At 55.2% G+C, this 14,701-nt stretch overlaps 7 protein-coding genes across 7 annotated transcripts; 3 read left to right on the forward strand and 4 right to left on the reverse strand.

Moving 5' to 3' along the window:
- Positions 1-1,415: 1,415 nt before the first annotated feature.
- On the reverse strand, positions 1,416-2,934 carry PFLUO_LOCUS2491 (elongation factor EF-1 gamma subunit; the record flags this gene model as incomplete). The annotated part of the gene is made up of 3 exons (XM_073779637.1): positions 1,416-2,407; positions 2,652-2,853; positions 2,905-2,934. The coding sequence occupies 3 exons, from the start codon at positions 2,932-2,934 to the stop codon at positions 1,416-1,418; spliced, it is 1,224 nt and encodes a 407-aa protein (XP_073636572.1).
- Positions 2,935-3,142: 208 nt separating this feature from the next.
- PFLUO_LOCUS2492 (mitochondrial) lies at positions 3,143-4,138 on the forward strand (the record flags this gene model as incomplete). Its single annotated transcript, XM_073779638.1, has 2 exons — positions 3,143-3,980; positions 4,047-4,138. The coding sequence occupies 2 exons, from the start codon at positions 3,143-3,145 to the stop codon at positions 4,136-4,138; spliced, it is 930 nt and encodes a 309-aa protein (XP_073636573.1).
- An 863-nt stretch (positions 4,139-5,001) lies between these two features.
- PFLUO_LOCUS2493 (uncharacterized protein) lies at positions 5,002-6,347 on the reverse strand (the record flags this gene model as incomplete). Its single annotated transcript, XM_073779639.1, has 3 exons — positions 5,002-5,090; positions 5,143-5,409; positions 5,519-6,347. The coding sequence occupies 3 exons, from the start codon at positions 6,345-6,347 to the stop codon at positions 5,002-5,004; spliced, it is 1,185 nt and encodes a 394-aa protein (XP_073636574.1).
- A 1,662-nt stretch (positions 6,348-8,009) lies between these two features.
- PFLUO_LOCUS2494 (Calcineurin subunit B) lies at positions 8,010-8,796 on the reverse strand (the record flags this gene model as incomplete). The annotated part of the gene is made up of 4 exons (XM_073779640.1): positions 8,010-8,412; positions 8,479-8,552; positions 8,608-8,660; positions 8,709-8,796. 4 exons carry the CDS (start codon positions 8,794-8,796, stop codon positions 8,010-8,012), a joined length of 618 nt encoding a protein of 205 aa, XP_073636575.1.
- Positions 8,797-9,161: 365 nt separating this feature from the next.
- On the forward strand, positions 9,162-11,081 carry PFLUO_LOCUS2495 (Enhancer of polycomb-like protein 1; the record flags this gene model as incomplete). Its single annotated transcript, XM_073779641.1, has 4 exons — positions 9,162-9,320; positions 9,437-9,919; positions 9,976-10,272; positions 10,323-11,081. The coding sequence occupies 4 exons, from the start codon at positions 9,162-9,164 to the stop codon at positions 11,079-11,081; spliced, it is 1,698 nt and encodes a 565-aa protein (XP_073636576.1).
- A 489-nt stretch (positions 11,082-11,570) lies between these two features.
- PFLUO_LOCUS2496 (Ribosomal lysine N-methyltransferase 4) lies at positions 11,571-13,235 on the reverse strand (the record flags this gene model as incomplete). Its single annotated transcript, XM_073779642.1, has 4 exons — positions 11,571-12,041; positions 12,101-12,328; positions 12,380-12,978; positions 13,067-13,235. 4 exons carry the CDS (start codon positions 13,233-13,235, stop codon positions 11,571-11,573), a joined length of 1,467 nt encoding a protein of 488 aa, XP_073636577.1.
- Positions 13,236-13,512: 277 nt separating this feature from the next.
- On the forward strand, positions 13,513-14,667 carry PFLUO_LOCUS2497 (putative tRNA threonylcarbamoyladenosine biosynthesis protein kae1; the record flags this gene model as incomplete). The annotated part of the gene is made up of 2 exons (XM_073779643.1): positions 13,513-13,864; positions 13,943-14,667. 2 exons carry the CDS (start codon positions 13,513-13,515, stop codon positions 14,665-14,667), a joined length of 1,077 nt encoding a protein of 358 aa, XP_073636578.1.
- Between the last annotated feature and the right edge of the window lie 34 nt (positions 14,668-14,701).

Consider the following 14,701-nt stretch of genomic DNA (forward strand, 5'->3'; position numbering starts at 1 on the left):
CAATCTATACTAATGAAGCTCATAGGTGTGCTGGTCTATCCAGGTAGGGCATTGGGGTGTAGCTGAGATCTTACTCGCTTATGCTAATTTTTCTTCTAGCTTCTACCCCAGATTATAATAAATTACAGAAGACACGACATTGAGGGTTTGCAGGGGTCAATGATGCTGTTATGGGCAGCTGCGGGGGTCCCTCTCGGGGTATACAATATCGTAGAAGAGTTCAATGTGGCTCTAAGAGTCCAGCCTCCAATACTTACAACTCTGAGCCTTGTTACTTGGTGCCAGTGCCTATACTATGGGAAGGTAAGTGTTGACCGTCTCATGCCATTGTCTACGTCTTGCTGACTATTGAATAGAGGTACTCTGTCACGAAATGCATTGCCGCGGCTGCTCCTCTTTTCCTGGTTCTTGGTGGCACTGAAGCGGGGCTGATATTTGCATTAAAAGAAGCCCGGTCTCGTGATATCAGATGGCCTCTCATTCTGATGGCTGTTTTGAGCGCATGTCTGCTCTCAGCAGGGGTACTGAGGCATTACTGGGACATTTATGTCCACCGAACTGTACGAGGAATCAGTTTCTTCTTTGTGGGCATCGACGCCGCTGGTGACCTGTTCTCTCTCATATCTATTTGTGAGTAGAGTGAGATGTCTGGGAAAGAGAGCAGTTGCTAACATACGATAAGTATTCGGGCCGGCTATTAACATACTCGGCATAGTTATATATGGAAGTGAGTTGACACTTTGGTTGGGCATCTTCGCATGCGGTGGCGTATTCAATCTCTCGCCTTGGCTTAAAAAGCGTACAAGGAGGCCCAGTGTGACTCCGCAGGACCCGGTATCTCTGCATCCGATGCCATCGTCAACGTCAGTTTTCAGAACCGCATCTGGAGGCGAGGTTATAGAAAGGCGAGGTTGGCCACATGCATCCCAAATCTAGATTCCCAAGTCTGCAGGCCTTCGGATTAGTTTTGCTTCCCTTGCGATTTGTTAAGCTCAATCAGCCCCGATAAGTAGATATTATGTTGAAAATTCGGAATACAAAGGCTGCACGGCGGATTCTTTGTGACAACAATCTGGAGCCACACTATCTAACTCTATCAATGCTTCAATATCCAAAAGGCTAAGGTGGATACCCATCACTAATGACAATGCTTTCGGTGTCTACGAGATAAAACATATATAAGTTGAGAGAACATCTCATGCTGTTGTCTAGTTCGATTCATACTAAACTATCAAGCAGCCCGACTGAGACGGAGACACCTTAGCTCCTGATCGATCATCATTCCACATCTCAACGTATCATAACCATGAACATAAGGAACATCGGCGCGTAATTCTTTTTTTATTGGGGGGGATAGGGGAAGGGTGAGGGTATTTGGGGGAGAAGGGACGGGAGGAAAGAATTGTGCGTCACATCTATTTGAAGACGTGGCCGTCAGTCCACTCGTACACCTTGCCATCGACGGTGACGGGGACGTCCCAGGCCCACATGTCCTCGACGAGTTTGCGGTCAGCCTCGCTGGTGGGGTCGAGCTTGACGAAGTCGTAGCTCTCCCAGTCGGGGGCGACGTCGAAGGCGGGGAGGCTCTCCTGGCCGCGGGCCATGAAGACACCCTTGATGAGACAGTTGTAGTTCTCACCGTAGACACCCTGGGCTCCGAAGAGGTACTTGCGGGATCCCTCGAGACGGGCGTGGAAGCCACCGATCAGGTTGTTGGCCATGAAGGTGAGCTTCAGCTCGTTGTTGTACTTGTAGTTGACCGACCAGAGCGAGTACTCCTCGGCGTTGAAGTTCTTCCAGAACCAGGGCATGGCTTCCTCGCGGGTCTCGCTGTTGGAGTACTGGCGCTTCCAGTCGTCCAAGATGAGGGTGGGCTTGCCGAGAGCCTCCAGAGGGTGCTTGGGCTTGGGCTTCTCCTCGGCGGGCTTCTCCTCAGCAGCGGGGGCAGCAGCCTTGGGCTTCTCCTCCTTCTTGGGAGGGGTGTACTTGATGGTCTGCTCGACAAGGACGGGGTTGGGGAAGACAGCCTTGAAAGAGTCCTGGTTGATGATGGTGTTGTACCAGCGGGTGATAGCGGGGCTGTCGGAGCGGAACTTCTTGTCCAGGACAGTAGCGAAGGCGCGGGTGAGGAGGGAGGCAGCGAAGATATCAGCCAGGGTGATGCGCTCGCCAACGAGGTAGGTGTTGTTGGTGAGGTGGGTCTCGAGGACGCCGACGGTGTTCACAGCAACCTTGGCAGCCTCATCGACAGTCTTCTTGTTGTAGCCCTCCAGGCCCATGAGGGGGCGGTACCAAGCAGCGAGCCTGGGCAGAAGCTCGGCGTTGGTGAACGAGAGCCAGCGGACGATGGAGGCGTAGTCCTGCTTGGTCTTGCCGAGCAGAGTGGTCTTCTCGTTCTGGGAGGTCACTGCAAAAGGACAAGTCAGTCAGACTATCCAAGTTGGTCGTTCGAGCAATCAGAAGCAACAACGGGGCAATGTGATGAAAATTTTCTTCCAAAGCGGGGTAGGCCAATTTATCAGAGTTGGTGTTATCAACAGTGTAGTTCAGTCAGGGATAACTAGTAATGATACTGTTCATCATACAAAGGGCGCAAGAGGGGGCAAGGGTGAAGTTGTTGCTTCGTAAAATGGAACATCGTCAAAACATACCGTAGATGGCGATGGCAATCGCCTCGTTGAGAGTGTAGCCATTGGCGCCGACAAAAGCGGGGATCTTGCCAATGGGGTTGATCTTGCGGTACTCAGCGCTGGAGTTGAAAGCAGCAGTAGCCTTAGCCTCAGTCTTGACCAGCTCCAAGTCCAGGTTGTTGTGCTTGGCAGCAACCAGGATGGAGATGGTGCGACCGTTGTCCTGAAGGGAGTTAGTTTCAGACAAGAGAGAGGTAAAGTAGAATAAACATACAGGAAGACCGTAAAGCTTGCCGAAGGTCATCTTGAAAGATTTGGGGGGGAGGAGGAAAGAAAAGATGGAGAGAAGAAGAAGATGAAGGGGAGGAGGGGCTGGAGACGAAATTTTGTGCGCGTTGGCTGTTCTGTCGGCACCCGGAGAAACCCATTAATGCGGGACCACGTGATAACGAAAAACACTTGACTGGCCCGGCGCTCGAACATACATACGCCATTCAACAAGCACAACCACCATGGCCGGACACAGGTCCAATTGTATCGCTCAGGCGATGCAATTGCTTCGGCTTCCATCATCCACCTCCCGAGTCACTGTCTCCCGTGCCCCCTCACACCTCCGACCCCCCCGAACCCAAACCCGCACATATGCAACATCAGAGGAGGCAGTATCCCCAGCAGCACCGGAGATCGACTTCTCAACGTCTAGCAGCCGGTCCCCCGCGCGAATTGTCCCCGCCTCGCCGGCCTATTTCTCCGGCAGCCCCCGCTTCATCGACCACGTCCTAAAGCTCGAGAAACTGCAAACGAAATACTCCGGGCTCCCGACCATGGAAGCAAGCGAAGCCCCGCGAATGGCATGGTTCAAACTCGCCCAGTTCCGCGATTTTGTAGGCGAGCCCGTGCCCACAAAGAAATACAAGAGCCTAGTCAAGATCCTACAACGGCTCAACCGCATTCAGCCAGCCGCCGTGCCCGCCGAGGTGCGGTCCACGTTGGAGTCCTTCCTACGGCCCGGAAACCCGTATGCGCAGCAATTGGCACCGCCGACGGTGGACGAGAGCGGGCGTGCGCGCGGAAGAGGCAAGCGCAAGGAATCCTCGGCTGTGGTGCATCTCGTCGAGGGCGAGGGCGAGATCCTCGTGAACGGCAGGTCGCTGGTCGACGTGTTCAAGCGCGTGCATGACCGCGAGAGTGCGCTGTGGGCACTGCGCTGTACGCAGCGTCTGGACAAGTACAATGCGTGGATCAATGTGCGTGGCGGCGGTGTGACGGGTCAGGCGGAGGCTATTACGTTGGCTACGGCGCGCGCGTTGCTGGTGCATGAGCCGGCTCTGAAGCCTGTTTTGAGAAAGGGTACGTCTACTTCCACTTCCAACTTGAAGCGGGTTTATAATAGTATACTGACATGCTTGTTTCTAGCTGGTGTGATCTCCGTCGATGCCCGTCGCGTTGAGAGGAAGAAGCCTGGTCACGTCAAGGCCCGCAAGATGCCCACCTGGGTCAAGCGGTGATCTATTTCCTTTCCTTCTTTTTTTTTTCCATATATGTGTATTATTTTCCACCTGTCATCGCGCAGCCGATCGAGAGTCGCGACTCCGATTCTATATCCTGTACTCAAATGCATATCGGGGGTTACTATTTTGGCAATTCGATTCACCTTGAACTACCATTCGTGATGTCCGAGGGTCTCTATGTAACAAAAATGAGTTCTTCTCTCCTTAGAACATTGCTCCGAACACCCAGAGACGGTCCACGCCGAAATGCGCTGAAATACTTTTCGACCCCCGCCCGCGCCCCCGAATGCGATTAACCCAGAATAGGAACCCGACCCGAACAACAGCAACAAAGGAACAAGCTCGTTCCGCAGATCAGACTATGTACAAGCTCCCGCGCCAGCTGCGAGTAATAATCCGCGAATCGAGCACAGACAACAGAGCAGAGCAGAGCAGAGCAGCGCCGCGTCGCCAAGCCCGGGAAGATCCTCTTCTGCACACAGAGCGTCGGCCAAGAAAACCAAAGACGAAAAGAGATAGAGATGGGTAGAGGAAAGCTACCGTAGCAACGACCGGTCGGGTCTGCCGGTCGCCTTCGGAGAGAGGAGTGACAAATTGTCGTTACTTTTCGAAGCGATCGCATCATCAGCGATCCTCACAGCAACAATAAGAGTGAGTAAGTCGTAGTGGCCCCCAGCCAGCTATGGCAGGCTAGTAAACAATAGCCCATCGTGGCGGTAACTAGTCCCGGGGAACTGGGCCATCCCCCGCGCACGACGCACGACAGACGGTCCCGATCGACGTCTGAGCGCGAACCACTCTGCCGGGATCTGCAAGAAAGGGGAGAAAAGGGTGCGATGTTGACACGTTCCATGACACGGTCAAGGTTTCGCGGCGGCGGGTTCAGGGACGGCCTGGAGACGGAGCAGATCGGGTCTGGCCTCGATCTGATCTAGGCATTGGCCGAGCACTAGTTCTTTTTTAGCTTGGTCTCTCTGATGGTGAACTAAAGTATGACATACCGCAGAGGATCTCCTCTTCCCACACCCCCACCTGATAATCGACCAGGCCGTGCTGCTCGAGCTGATCGCACAGGTGGATCAGATCCTTTCCCATGGCCTCCAGACGCTCGCGGCGCAGCAGACTCGTCTGCGGTGGCTGATGGCCCGTCGCGACTAGGTCATGCGTGAGATCCTTTTGTTTCTGGCACACGGCCAGCCAGCACAGATTGAAGTCGCTCCAGAGCTGGAGCCGATCTGCGTAGAGGAGGTGGTCGTCGCGGAGGATTCCTAGATTGCAGATTCATGACGATCAGTCTGGTCCAAGTGTTCTCCATTTCCATGCGGTGGGGCCAGCTAGGGTTGCATAGTTCCTGCCGCTGGGGAGAGGGATTCGTACCGAGATCGCGTGCGTTGGTCACTAGCCACTCGGAGATTTCGAGGAGGGAGCGGCTCGCTTCGACTAGTCGTCCTGCGCGGGCGTGCTGGAAGGTGAGGAGGAGTGCGCGCTGGTACTGCGTGTATGCCTCGTCCAGACTGGGGTCCGCAGATAACTGCTGCTGTTGCTGATGATGCTGTTGCGGATCTATTCGCGCCGTCGGCGCAGTGCCAATCGAAGTATAATCCGCCATTGTAGCAGCGAAGGGCTGCTGCTGTGCTGTCGTACTGGGACGCGCGATAGAAGCAGCCTGCGGGTTGGTACTATATGACTGCTGCTGTTGTAGTTGCGCGCTGAGATAGGGCGAAAGCACCGACTGAGGAACCACCCCGGCGCTGGATGGTTCCTCCGGCGCATAGTACTGTGGAACTCCAAACTGGTTCGACAGGGCGTCCATCGTCGCTGCAGACTGCCGCGTCGAGTACTGTGGTACCAGCTCGTAGGCGCCCTGGCTGTGCGCGGATGGGCCTTGAAAGCCGTATAGCATGGCCGACTCATATGGGTTGAAGGACGGCTGCTGGTGGTGTTGTATGCCTTGTTGCGGTTGTTGTTGTTGTTGTTGAGGTTGTCCTCGACGCTGTGGTTCATGTTGTTGTCTCTGGTGGTGCTGTGGTTGCTGCTGCTGATGGCGCGCAAACTCCTGCTGGTAAGTGCCAGGTACCTCATTCGCGTGCAACGAACCGGCTTGAAAGGCTGTTCCTGTGTATCCTCCATAGTCGGCGTAGGGCATCTGCTGGGCCCTCTCCGCAGCCGACAGGGCGGGCGAGTCTACTGCGCGCGTGTTGTTCATGGCCGCGAATCGAGCCGCGGAGGAATGGCCCGGGCCTCTCAGGCGATCATGGTGTTTTAGTCGGCGATTATCGCCATCCATCAGGCTGTCCCACGCGGACGCCCGGCGCAGATTGAGGCCAGCCCACGATTTGGGAGACAGCGGCGGACTCGCGTAGGATGCCAGGTTGGGTGAGGTGGCTGTAGGGTTGGTATGGTCGGCAGGTCCGCAGGTCGGCAGGTAGGTCGGTAGGCAGGCACGTACGTAGTTAGGGAGGAGTATGTAGTGGTTAGGTAGGAGTAGTTAGGTAGGAGTATGTCGTAGTTAGGTAGGGCAGGTAGTAGTCAGGCAGGGCACGTTGTCTGTCTGAAACTGCAGCTGCAGAAAGAAAGAAAAAACAATAATATAGTCGCCATGACGCTAGAGGGGGCTTGAGGGTTCCATTCTTGATCCTGTCGCTGAATCCGAGCCCTCGGACTATCCTCATTATTGACTACGCACTAGAGGAATGGGATCGACGCGGCTAGACTGCATTGGGCGGCCCTGGGACCCTCGGGAACCCGGGGAGGAGGTTCCTGAGTGGGTTCCCGATCTCAGCTGGCGATGAGGGACGATGTGTAACTCTGGGGCTGACGGGAAGAGTCAGACAGTTGGGAGTTAGGGCTGTTCCCCTTGCCGGCGCTCAGGGATAAAGGGATGTGTCAGGACACCACCCCCATTATCCAGACCCAGGAGAACCACCGAAACACCGATTAGGCACCGGGAGTCAGCTCCTGTGTACGATTCGTACCTAATACTAGTCCGTTCATACTCCCCCAGTAAACACCCGCCCCGATTTAGGGGGGTTGAAGGGAGGCCCATTCCAGCGATCGCCCGGACAGCCGCCGACACCTCGAACGGACCCGGGCGGATATCTGCGCCGACCGAGATCAATGGCAAAATCGATTGCCCCGAACGCCTCCACGGGGATGATCGGCCAGGCGGTCGAAAGGATTGGATTGGGCACGAAAGGGCGAACGATGTCATACTGCGCATTGTTCCGGGGACTGGTTGGGATGGGGACGAGGGATGAGCCGAGGTTTGGGGTTCTTTGTTGCTTGTCTAGTTACTCGCTCTGGTTCGTCCCGATCGTGCTGAAGATCCTCGATTAGCGTACATAAATGACGGCTCCTATGAACATCTTCACATCCATGGACTACCCCCGGTAGGCTATTCGAGCATCCGCCGCTTCTCCCGATACCACGGTCATCACTCGTCGCACAAAACACGAGGCGGTCGTGGCGAAGGCCAGTCGGCCTGTACCACATCTCGACACCCCTGCGTCGAATCCAGTGCCTCGGAATTCCGATGTCGCGTCTCACCAGACCCGGCAATCCAAGACACCTGACACGATTGCGATTGGAGCCGCAGCCAGGAGAGAAAGAACTACTGGGGCCACGAGACAGATAGTCGGCCAGGAAATGAAAGGAGGGTGCGTTGCCGAGGTCATTGGGAAGAAAGAAGAGAAAGAAGAAAACGAAACGATGGAAGGTCGTCCGTTCCAGGTTGCTGACAGACCTGTCATTTTGGCTATGTATGTTCAATCATCGCTGGTCATCATGTCATTGCGCACAAGTAAAATCACAAATAAACGCCATCAGCCACACACCCCTGCACCAGGATACTAGTCATTCAGAGACAAAATCAAATTTGATCTGGGTGGTCAACGGTCAGCGTGATGAAAGAACGAGGTGACGGGGAAGGCACCGTACCCAGGGTCATGCTCAGATTCACGTCAGTATTCTCGACCATATTCGTAAACTCCTCGAAGCTGATACGCCCGTCGGCATCCTTGTCGGCCTCCATGATGGTCTTGTCGACGATCTGCTGCAGCTGTACATCCTTCAGGTTATTGCCGACCATCATCTTCAGCACGATAAAGAGCTCGCCGTTGGAGATGTAGCCGTCCCGGTCGATGTCGTAGACCTTGAACGCGAACCGCAGTTTCTCCTCCTTGTTGCCCTTGGAACTGAACGCTGACAACCCGGTCACGAATTCCTGGAAATCGACGTCGCCGCCGCCGTCTTCGTCGAAGATCGCGATCATCCTAGGAGGGAGAGCCGTCAGAACGGCGGGACATATAAATGGGGGAGAGAGCGCGCGTGGGACATACCGCGTGGCGAGCGGGTTGGAGGAGACTTGGGGGAGCGAGAGGAACTCGTCGCGATCGATCGCTCCGGAGGCGTCCTGTGAGAGACCACGTGAGCGTCATTTCGGGGGGATGATGCCGGGGTCATCGCACCTTGTCCAGTTTCATAAACCGTTTGCGCAGTCGGTCCACCTCATCGCGGTCGACTGGTTCCAGTCAGCATGGGGAGGGAGAAGCAGGCGGAAGACACGTACAGTTGGAGCCGGACACGATGTTGTCGAACAGTTGGGTAGTGCCGACCGAGCCGCGTCTAGCACGGGCGCCATAGTGGGTGGTGTCCATCCCTAGGGGGTGTAGGGGGTAAAGTGATGGAAAAGGGAAAAGTGATGATGATGATGGATGATGAATGATAACAACCACCCGAGAATCTGATATCTGGCTCCCCGCACTAACCGCATCGGGAGTGGCAAGCGAGCCCCTGAGGCCGTGCACTGGACCAACCCCGAGCAGGCCCGGGTCACACTGCAACGTCAACCCAACGCCTGGCTGCTCTCCCTGTATCATTGTTTGGCCCTTCACCCCCTCCACGAATCCTTTTCCATCACGAAAATACCACCACCATACAGCTCATGATCTCCCCTTTCTACTGATACCCATTTCATCCCCCCTCCGCCCATGGTCGCTGCCTGCTTGCGCGTCCCGTCCCTATGACACGCTACGGGGGCCTGGGCCGGACGCGCCCCAAGAAACTCACCCCCAAGGCGTCCATCCCCATCGTCCGCGAGGATGAAATCGATGCCCTCGACGAGGAGATCCAGTCTTCCCTACAGAACATCGAAACCGGCGTCGAAAAGGCCGAGGAGGAGGTACGACCCCCTAGCCACTCTAATTTTAGCCGCACACCCTGCGTGGTCACGTGATATCATCACCAAATTTTCATCGAGAAACAACCCCAAGTACTAACACGGCCCCTCGTCTCTAGGAATTCCATCTGCAGGTCGCCATCAAGGCCAGCGCGCGCGGCAAGGTCAACGCAGCCCACATCCCCACCCCCGAGACCATCCTCAGCAACCTGCGCTATGATGAGCTGTACCCGCCCATCTTCTCGCAGCCCGCGACATATATCCGCTTCTCCTCCACTGTCGAGGATTGTTGCGGATGTCCGTATAACATGACCGAGGAGGATGATGTGTTCCTCAAGATCTTCAACCAGAAGCGCGACGCGGCCGACCAGTGTTCCGAGGATGACTTCGAAGCCACCATGAACTTCTTCGAGGAGACCGCACAGGCCAAGCAGCCCTTTGCCGCGGTCGACGGTTCCCCGGTACCCTCCTTTGCGGACATGGAGAGTGCGATGGATGCTGCGGTAGAGGATTGTGTCAAGCGCTTCGCCAAGGATATCTATGAGCACTGGAAGGCGCGTCGGATGGCCACGGAGAACCATGGCCTGCAGCCAAGTCTCAAGGTAAGGGTCCCCAGCTATTGTTGTATCGTGGACCGCGCTGACTCGGTTCTGCGCAGTTTGAAACCGGCCAAGACACGGACGATAGTGATCCATATGTCTGTTTCCGTAGGCGCGAGGTCCGGCAGATTCGCAAGACTCGTGGCAGAGATGCGCAGAGCACGGAGAAGCTGCGGCGTCTGCGCAAGGAGCTGGAAGATGCTCGGCAGCTGATTGCGCTGGTGCGCCAGCGCGAAATCGGCCGGCGGGAGATGATCTCGATGGAGCGTCAGGTCTTCGCCCAGCGCACCGAGGTCAAGGAGATGAAGCGGAAGCTCAACATCAAGGATGACGATGAGGACCTCATCAACCAGAAGGTGCGTGTTGCTGCTTTGTTCAAATCACTTTTGCTGACCTCCTTTTCCAGCCGAAGAAGAAGCAGGCCGAGATGCCCCAGCGGCCCAATGCGCCACAGCTGCGCCTGCCTCTCAAGGGCGGTCTCTCCGGCGCCGAGGACTTGCAGTTGCTGGAAGAAGTTCAGGCCGAGAAGGAGAACGATATCCTTCGAGATATCAAGCAGAACATCAGCAAGCACATCAAGTGGAACGAGGGTTATGTGGATCACACCCGCGCACCACTGTCTCCATCTCCCGAGCGGACATTCGACACAGCCGCCTTCCGACCTGCGTTCACTGCGCAACTGCCGACACCGCCATCCTCCGAGGCATCCGATCACAACATGATGGACACCTCCCTAGACGTGACGAGCCCCCTCTTCGCGCGAGACAAGTTCGCCTCGCGCGCAATGGAGCTGCACGAAGAACCGCACAAACTCCCCTCCTTCCGACGCCGCATCGGACGAGGCGGCCGGCTGCTGGTGGACCGGCGCAACGTGGTGGCAGCGCGCTGTGCCGTCGATCTGGATCCCCTCAAAGCAGACCGCTTCAAGTACGATCAGGAGGACTCGGACGACGAAGACGTCTATGACACCGACGGGTACAGCCTCCAGATCATGCAACATCGCGCCATCACCATGGCCAAGGCCCGCGAACAGGCCGCTGTGGCTGCCCAGGCTCATGCGCAGGCGCACGCCCAGGCACAGTCTCAGCGACGATTGCAGACGGACCAGCAGCCCGGTCATAATCCCCCGGTCAATTCGGTGCAGGCTGCGTTGTCGGAGACTTGAAGACTTGACCGCAAACGACTTTTCTTTTCTTTTTCACTCTTCCCAGGCAGCATTTGGCGGGCGTTTTTTGAGGGTTTGTTCTTATCTTTTTTTCAACCTCTTTTCTCTTCAATCTCCCCTTGTAGTTTAGTACCCTCATGCTTTTTTTTTGTTCCTTTTGTTGGTTGCGTGGGCAGCGGAAGGGAATCTGTTTTGAACGCCCTCTGTTTGTCCTGTTTCCCACACCCACCTCCTTACTCCACCTCACTCACGTTCTTCGTTCTTGCTGAGGCAGACACTAGAGCTTGGCTCAGGATGTTCTGCATTTGTTGATGTACATATTTCCTTTTTTTCTCGAGGTGGTCGGTCGAAGGGTGGTTGGTGGGCCTGGCCTTGTGTACGGATAACCGACGTTATGATTCGATCAAGCGATGATGGAAAAGCGAAAGAGAAAAGCATCTTCAGAGAAAATCAAAAAGATATTTAATCACCCGCAATTGTTGATCGTATTCAAACCCGTGGCATTTTAGCCTGTCTGGTCTCACCCCCATTGCTGGCACTCCGCTTCCGGTGTTCAGTCACCTGAGTAAGATGGTGCTCCAGCATAGACAGAGCCGCAGACAGGGTCTCCTTTTCGCCAAGGCGAACCTGGACGGCCATTCGTTTTCGACGGGAGGATGCATCCTCAGCCACGTAGGGAAGCTGGGCCAATATCTGTTCATCTTCAGAAATCGACGTAGGATAGTACGTCGCCTTCGTCCATAGAGCCCGCTGGAGTATCTCGACCTGGGCGGACTCCAGTCTTGGCTTCGGGGGTCTGTTCTTTGACTTTTGCGCGTTGAATTCGGATGGTGTCTGAGTGAGAATGGTGAGGAGGGCCAAGAGCTCGGCTGAGAATATGTCGTGGACGGAGTTTTCTGCTGCTGGTCTGGAGATCACGTAGCCGTCGTCGAGGATGTCGAATTCTTCGAGCAATTGGAGCTAGGATGGCGGTCAGAATACTCCAATGGGAGGTAGTGGAGATAAAGATAGAGACGTACCTTGGGTTGAGACTCCACGACCGCGTCTTCCAGACCCGCTGCCTGGCAGATCTCCTTCAAAGACAGCTCTACTACATCGAAAAGCTTGTAGTTGTCGGTCACATAGCCGTAGCGACGCAGGAGTTCCGCTCGCGGGAGATCTCCATAGTCATTGAAGATCTCTTCGCCTTGGCTAATCGGCTTGATAGCTTTCATGACCAGCGTTCCTTCTTCTTGGAACAGCCGAGCCTGCTTAGAATTAGTGTGATTGGTTTGAGATAAAGATAGTAGAACACCCACATTGTTGCGGTGGGCATCCGCGTTGAGGAGATCAGCCAGCGGCACCATGCCCTTGGGCACCTGATCCTCATCATCGGTCATATACCCATCATCACCGCCATCCTCTTCTTGATCATCGTCGTCTTCAGGTTTCTCAATGTCAAAAGCATAAGCCATGATCAAGGATCCCATCATATGAGCAAGTTCCAGCAGAGCGTTCGCAGCCACCTCGCCTTCCCAAGACTCCAGGTAATTGGGAGGCTGGAACTGGAGTGGGTTCGCCTTGACAATAGGAAGAATCTTGTTTCGAATTGCCTCATCGGCACCCTGCTTCCCAATTTTTTCGATCACCGGACTCGCCTGCAATTCCTGCAGTTCGGCCGGAGACCAAAACATCAGGGTATCGAAGCGAGAAGGCAGGATCTTGAAATAGGGAGCCCACTTCGAGGATTCGCCGCGCAAGTACTCATATATCATGACCAGCATCAAAGAGAGCCATGGGTCCAGCTCGTCCAGGTCTGCGGCGAGCAAAGTCCTCAAGTCCGAGTTTTGCACGGAAAGGATTGTGGTGCGAGAGATGGAGAAGAGGTCTTCTCCTTCTTCGATGTTGGTGCAAGCCACTGCAATTGAAATATCTATTAGGGTTTGATCCACAAAAAGGGAAATTTTGTGTGCAGGGTGGGGAGGGGGTTGGTTGGGCGCACTGACCGACTCCTCGTCCAGCACCGCTAGATCGGAGGTCTGTCAGAGAGATTTTGGGGCTGACGTGGACTCCAGGGTTGGATTTGAGCCATGTTAGAAAATCGTGTGACTCTCGCTCGAAGGTCTGGGGGTCGACGAGCGAGTTCGTCTCCGGATCAAGGAAATGGGAGGACATGGTGGGTGTAGGGCTCAATAGGGAAGAGAAAAATGCAGAAACAAAGTCAAGCATGTGTATGAGAGTGTCAATGGAAGACAGCAGGACAGCCACTCCCAAGTCAAAAATGTACAGTACACAGAGAGAGAGAAAGAGAGAGAGAGAGGAAAAGAAGAAAAGTAGATGTTGATCGGAGAACCGGCCGATAAGCAAGCGATAAGGAAAATCAATTCCCTTCCCAAGGTTCCTTCCTCTCATACTCTACACCACCCGGGACTCGACACACACATAATCCAAGATGATAGCCATCGGCATGGAAGGCTCCGCCAACAAGGTCGGGATAGGCATCATGCTACATCCAACCGACGGCAGCGAGCCCCGAGTCCTCGCCAACGTGCGTCACACCTACAACTCCCCACCAGGCGAGGGCTTCCTCCCCAAAGACACAGCGCGGCACCACCGAGCATGGGTGGTCAAGCTAGTGAAGCAGGCACTGAGGGAGGCTCGGATAAGTGCGGACGAGGTTGACTGCATCTGCTACACGAAGGGGCCGGGGATGGGCGCCCCGCTGCAGAGCATTGCCATCGCGGCGCGGATGCTCAGTCTGCTTTGGGGGAAGGAATTGGTTGGTGTGAACCACTGCGTTGGACGTATGTTTCTTTCTCTCCTCTCCTCTCTAACCTTTCTTGTTTATTTTGTGAGTTGTGATGGCTAATACCCAGCGGTAGACATCGAAATGGGCCGGCTTATCACCGGCGCAACGAACCCTGTCGTCCTGTACGTCTCCGGCGGCAACACACAGGTGATTGCGTACAGCTCGCAGCGGTACCGAATCTTCGGCGAGACACTCGATATCGCAGTGGGAAATTGCCTGGACCGGTTTGCGCGCACGCTTCATATCCCCAATGACCCGGCGCCGGGGTATAACATCGAGCAACTGGCCAAAAAGGGTAAACGGCTGGTGGACCTGCCCTATGTGGTGAAGGGAATGGACTGTTCGTTCTCGGGGATTCTTGCTGCAGTGGATGCGCTAGCCTCGACCTTGGGTCTTGCGGGAGCCGAGCAGGCGCAGAATGATGACGACGATGATGCAGATACCAAAAATGACAAGCCCACCCGCGCCGATCTGTGCTTCTCGCTCCAGGAAACGATCTATTCCATGCTTGTGGAAATCACCGAGCGCGCCATGGCGCACGTCGGCTCGAAACAGGTCCTGATTGTTGGCGGCGTCGGCTCGAATGTTCGCTTGCAGGAGATGATGGGGATTATGGCTCGGGACCGCGGAGGCAGTGTCTTCGCGACGGATGAGCGGTTCTGTATCGATAATGGGATCATGATTGCGCAGGCGGGCATGCTTGCGTTTCGTGAGGGCTTGACGACCCCATTGAAGGAATCCACCTGTACGCAGCGGTTCCGGACGGATGAAGTATTTGTGAAATGGCGGCAGGATTGAATAGATATGCCGGATGAATTTCTATGAGTATAAA

This window comes from Penicillium psychrofluorescens (assembly GCF_964197705.1).
Source record: "Penicillium psychrofluorescens genome assembly, chromosome: 2".
Taxonomy (NCBI): Eukaryota; Fungi; Ascomycota; class Eurotiomycetes; order Eurotiales; family Aspergillaceae; genus Penicillium; species Penicillium psychrofluorescens.